This window comes from Apium graveolens, chromosome 8 (genome assembly GCF_009905375.1).
Source record: "Apium graveolens cultivar Ventura chromosome 8, ASM990537v1, whole genome shotgun sequence".
In the NCBI taxonomy this organism is placed as follows: Eukaryota; Viridiplantae; Streptophyta; class Magnoliopsida; order Apiales; family Apiaceae; genus Apium; species Apium graveolens.
In genome coordinates this window covers 126,056,636-126,062,315 of record NC_133654.1, presented here as the reverse complement: position 1 = coordinate 126,062,315, position 5,680 = coordinate 126,056,636, and the positions used below count along the sequence as shown (strand labels likewise).

General features: G+C 34.7%; 1 protein-coding gene across 1 annotated transcript; it reads left to right on the top strand.

The window, feature by feature from the left end:
• The first annotated feature begins 3,349 nt into the window (after positions 1 to 3,349).
• On the top strand, positions 3,350 to 3,805 carry LOC141679974 (uncharacterized). The gene has a single exon (XM_074486323.1). The coding sequence runs from the start codon at positions 3,350 to 3,352 to the stop codon at positions 3,803 to 3,805; it is 456 nt and encodes a 151-aa protein (XP_074342424.1).
• Positions 3,806 to 5,680: the final 1,875 nt, after the last annotated feature.

Below are 5,680 nucleotides of genomic sequence, written 5' to 3'. Positions count from 1 at the left end.
AGATTCATATAAAAATATATTTATAATAATAATAATAATAACCTTACCAGTCGACGAGTAATATGAAACTTAAACTCGGTCGGTTAAAAATTTGAAAAGCTCGAGTTAGAGCTCGGCTCGATCATTTTTGAGTTGAATTTGATTTTTATACGAGCCAAACTCGACTAGCTCACGAACAGTTTGACTCGTTTACACCCCTACTTGTTAGTATTAAGCTAAACAATATATTAAATAAAAAATGATGTTAAGTAGAATAATGAAAATCAGCGTATAAACATTTCAATAAAATACATGATAGATGGGACCAGCCAAATATGCAAGCTCACAAGTTCAAAACATGTCTGCGTTTTGCGACCTCGTGTTCCACGTATGCTTAAATTTTTTTCATTTTGGTATAATTCTAATTTGTCATATTTAGTTCAAAAATTTAGATTACTCTCAAAAAACAAAAAAAAAAGTTCAAAAATTTAGACTTATAATTTGATTCTTTTTAATATTTCATATTGAGCAGAAAAGTTATATGCTTATAAACTATTAGATTAAAACACGTTCAATACAGACTTATTAATACTTAATATTTTTTATTTATATTTTAAAAAATATAAATTTAATGAAATTATAATATAATATATTACAATTTTAATTGATTTTAAATATAAATAATAATTTTAAGTTGTATTAAAGAAGAATAACATATCTATGAGTAAAATGCAAGAATGGTACATGAATTTTGCAAATTGCGCAATTTGTGTGTAGAAAAATGTGTATCTAAAATTACCAACGACATGTATTTCTTGTATAACTATTAATATTTTTACTTTTTTTCAGGCCGTTAGTCTAAAACTCTTTTTAGAATGTATGATATGTCCGTGAAGATTTCAAATAATGCGACTTGCAAAACGTAGAATGTGTGATATGTAAAGTCAAAAAACAAAAAGCTATTCTTAATGCTCTGGTTGATCGAAGTGATGAAGAAGGGGTTAAGAGTTATTTTGATGAGAAGAGGAAATCGGAGGATTTATTATTTCACGAGGAATTGTACCGGAAACAAAGAGTTAAGACTTTTTGATTGACTGAAGGGGACACTAATTCGAAATTTTTTCATGCTGCGCCTCAAAAAGAAAGAAAATCAATAATATTTCTCATCTTGTTACTAATGAGAATACAGTGGTTGATAATCATAACGAAATGTGCACACGAATGTTTTTGCAGGGGAAATTAGATCCATTGATCAGACTTTAGGTGAAGATGCTCGAGTCATAAGCGGTTCTCAAAATGCAAAGCTCACAGCTGAAATTAGTTTTACAGAATTCACCCTAGTTGTCAAACAAATGCACCCGGAGAAAAGTGCTGGCCCTGATGGCTTTAGTCCAGCATTTTTTCAGCATTTTTGGGACCTCCTTGGGTTAGAAGTCTTCAAGTGTTGTAAGGAGTGGTTGACTGAAGGATCTTTTCCACCAGATGTGAACGATACGACGCTGGTTCTTATTCCAAAAAAGGAGAAAGCAGAAAGAATGTCAGAGCTTCGTCCCATAGCTTTGTGTAACGTGTTGTATAAGATCTGAGAGAAAGTTCTTGCTAATAGGCTTAAAGCTATTCTTCCTGGTGTAATTACGGAGAACTAATCAGCGTTTGTGCCGGGTAGGAATATCTCTGATAATGTGTTGGTAGCATTTGAAATTTTGCATTTCATGAAGAAGAAAAGTAGAGGCCATGAGGGAGAAGTGACATTAAAGTTGGACATTTCTAAAGCTTATGATCGTGTGGACTGGCTTTATTTAAAGAGAAGAATGCAATCCATGGGTTTTAGTAGTACTTGGATTAAATGGATTATGCTTTGTGTTACGACAGTTAGTTATAATATCGCTTTCAATGAAAGTATGGTAGGGCCAATCACTCCTAGGCGTGGTTTAAGACAAGGAGATCCGCTTTCTCCTTATCTTTTTTTATTCTGTGTGGATGGTCTCTCTCAATCCCTCACAAAGGCGGCTGATGATGGTCTAATAAATGGTTGCAGAATTTGTCTGACTGCTCCTCAAGTAACACATCTGCTCTTTGCAGATGATTCGTTCTTATTCTTCAAATCACTAGAGATGAAGCTACAACCATCAAAGCTCTTTTGAACGAATATGGAAGCAAATCAGGTCAGTTGGTTAATTATCAAAAGTCGGGCATATTTTTTAGTGCCAATGTCAGAAGAGATAAGCAACAGGAGATTAGGGATATTTTAGAGGTGCAGAACGAGCTGGGAGACAGCAAGTATTTAGGGCTTCCTTCTCTTGTAGGGAGGTCAAAAAAACCAGTCTTTAAATTTGTCAAAGAGAGAGTCTGGAGGAAGGTTCAAGATTGGAGCGGCAAAGTGCTTTCCAAGGCTGGTAAAATTGTAATGGTTAAAAATGTGGCTCAAACGATCCCTTCTTACTACATGTCCTGTTTCCTTATTCCAAAATCTTTATGCTCTAAAATTGAAAGGCTGATGAACGGGTATTGGTGGAGTTCGAATAATAATAATAGTCGAGGTGTAAGATGGTTGGCTTGGAACCATATTGGCAATAACTAAGAGTAAAGGTGGTTTAGGTTTCCGCGATCTTCATGGCTTTAACCATGCTTTACTTGGTAAACATGTGTGGAACTTCAGCCGCAATCCAGATTCGCTGGTCACCAGAATATTCAAGTCTCGTTATTTCCCAGATAGTCACATTCTGCAAGCTAGTAAAGGGAATGATTTAAGTTTTATCTGGTCTGGGATTTGGGAAGCGAAAGAAAAACTGAAAGGGGTTTTAGATGGGTGTTGGGGGATGGTAAGGAGATTAAAACCTTCAGAGATCCATGGTTGCAAGGGAAGGTGGATTTTCGAGTGGAGGATAATCATTTGAATGTTATTAGAAATGAAAATGTGTGCTGTTACTTCCATCCTAATAGCAAAGTTTGGGATATGCATAATGTGGAGCATGATTTTCATATAGATGACTACAAATTAATTCTCCAAACGAGGATCCCACAGAATGATGTCAAGGATAAGATAGCTTGGACTGGTTCGAATAAAGGTTTTTACACTGTTAAATCAGGATACATGTACTGGGCGTCTCAGAATATTAGTATTGACAATAACATTGAGTCTCAAGGTTGGAATAAGTTGTTGAATATGCAGGTTTCTGACAAGCTCGGGGTGTTTATGTGGCGATTTTGCAGGAATAACATTCCAGTTCGGAACTTACTAAGGGGAAAAGGTGTTGAGACTACTATTATGTGCCCCATGTGTAGGATTGACATTGAGCATGTTCATCACCTATTCTTTGAATGCTTATTTGCTGTAGAAAGCTAGCAGAAAGTAGGATTAAGCTTTGATATGAGTGATGTAGAGTATGCCTCGAGCTGGTTGCTAGATGTGATTAACAAGGAAAATGCAGATAATATCCAAAAGATGGCCATTGTGCTGTCAGGTATTTGGTTTTCGAGGAACAAAAAAAATTGGGAGGGGAAAATCATATCTCCCGCGATTACTATTAATTTGAGTAGTAGGCAAGTGCATGACTGGCAAGAAGCGAACAGATGGAGATATCCAGGTCTTGTTTATGCAGTCGATCCATCTAAGGAGAATCAAGTAGTGTGGCGGCCTCCTTTGCAAGGGCAGTATAAGTTAAACGTGGACGCGTCGCTATACAAAGGAGAAGGAATGTTCACGCTGGGAATGGTTCTTCGCAATGATGCTGGTGTCTTTGTTATGGGCAAGGTTATGAAAGTTGCAGGCGAGGTCTCAGTTATGAAAGCAGAAGCCAAGGGCATGCTAGAAGCAATTCAGTAGATTGATATTATCGGAGTTCATAATGTTATTATTGAGAGCGATTCTCGGATGGTGGTGCAAGCTTGAAAAAATGCTGAGTCGTATTAACTAGAAGTGGGTCATATCCTTGATGAGTGTAAAATGAAGTTCAAGAACCGAGCTGATTTATCCGTGTTTCACGTGAAAAAGAAGGCAAACAGGGTTGCGCATTTGATGGCTAGAGTTCCATGTTTGTTAAATAGCTTCAATTGTTTTATGTCTCCTCCAGACATGTTGGTGGAGATGTTACCTTCTGAGTTTTCTAATTAATGAAATTTCCTTTATTAAAAAAAATGTGACTTGCTGTATCTGAAGTTTGAATTAGAGATAAGATATCCGTTAATTCAAAATGCACTCTTTAAAAAATGCACTTTTTTAAAAAAATGCACTCTTTAAAAAATGTAAATTAAATTTGAATGATGTCAAACATGACTTCGACACATATAAATTTTTAATTAATTATTAATAATAATTATAAATATATTTATAAAAAAATGTATATGTATTTTTAATATAATACATGATATTATAATATTGCATATATGTTACGCCCCCAAATCCGGGGTAAGAGAATTGATCGTAACTGTGACACCCTCAAATTTGGGGTTAAGATTAAGAACCCACTACACCTTATATAATAAATGGTTCATAATTAAATAATATAAAACCCCCAAAAAATTATAAGGATCTACACAATATAAGGTATGAAACAAGATACAACTACTGACCAAGAATATATAATTTTACAACCTTTAGAAATTTAAAGTTTTACAATTCCGACTTGGAAGTGCCAGATAACCCAACTATATCTGAAACTCCACAAGATTACAATCGCTTCTCTCATCAAGGCTTTTACCTGAGCTGAACGCCTAAATATCGTCATCTCTTGCTTATCTGCCAAGGTTAGCTCAACACAAAACGATATGAGCTAGAAGGCTCAACAAGTAACTAAATAACAGATCTAACTAACAACTTGGCAGTAACAACTAAGTCACAATATCACAGGTTTTGAGTATTCAGAGTTTAAGTGAGGTTTTGAGAAGAACGGGTAACTTGGTTTAAACATTTCTAATTTAAATCTTTCCGATCATAAACTTTCCAAATCTTTCAATTTTTCTTTTAAAATCAAACTCTAATCGCATTCATCTATAATAGATATTTTGCATAAGCATACTTTATGAAAGCTTTTAATAAACAGGGATTGGAGTATATAAAATTACAAATATGATACGGGTGATCAGCCCGTACTGACCTCCATCTAGTCATAATGGTATCTAAGGAACTATATCGACCTTCTTATATACTGGTCTATCTCCATTTACATAACGGTTCGGGCTATATCCGAACTCCATACACTTGGTTGGATCGTTATTACACGTCCATTTACGCCTCTGTTCTTTAGGACTTCACTGAAAACCTTTATATTGAAAAAAATGCTTAGAATTTCAAATCACATTTTCTTTTTTAAAGAATTACCGTCCTTTGAAGTCATTTGAACTCTCCAAGACGAAAATCATTCTTAATGTAAACGCTCCCAAATCCGGGGTTAGAGGATTTGGTCGTCACGATAAAACCTCAATCCAAAGTAACCTGTTTAACAATAAATAGTTCTTAACAATTGAAAAATAACATCTGTGACCCCAAAACTAATCCAAGATCTTTTCAAGTTACAGTTCTAGAAACAAGAAATCCAAATTCCACAAGTATTTTTTTATTCTTCCTTTTAAAACTCTTTTCAATAATTTCAAAACTCAAAACTAAACCCGCTAGTATAAATTTGAAATGAAGTATACTAGGCGCAACATAACACATTTATATTATATGTATGGATTCAAGTTATATGGATACCACGTTTTT

Bases quoted from the DNA above. Each gene is read 5' to 3' on its own strand.
- LOC141679974 (XM_074486323.1), top strand. From the start codon at position 3,350: ATGAGTGATGTAGAGTATGCCTCGAGCTGGTTGCTAGATGTGATTAAC.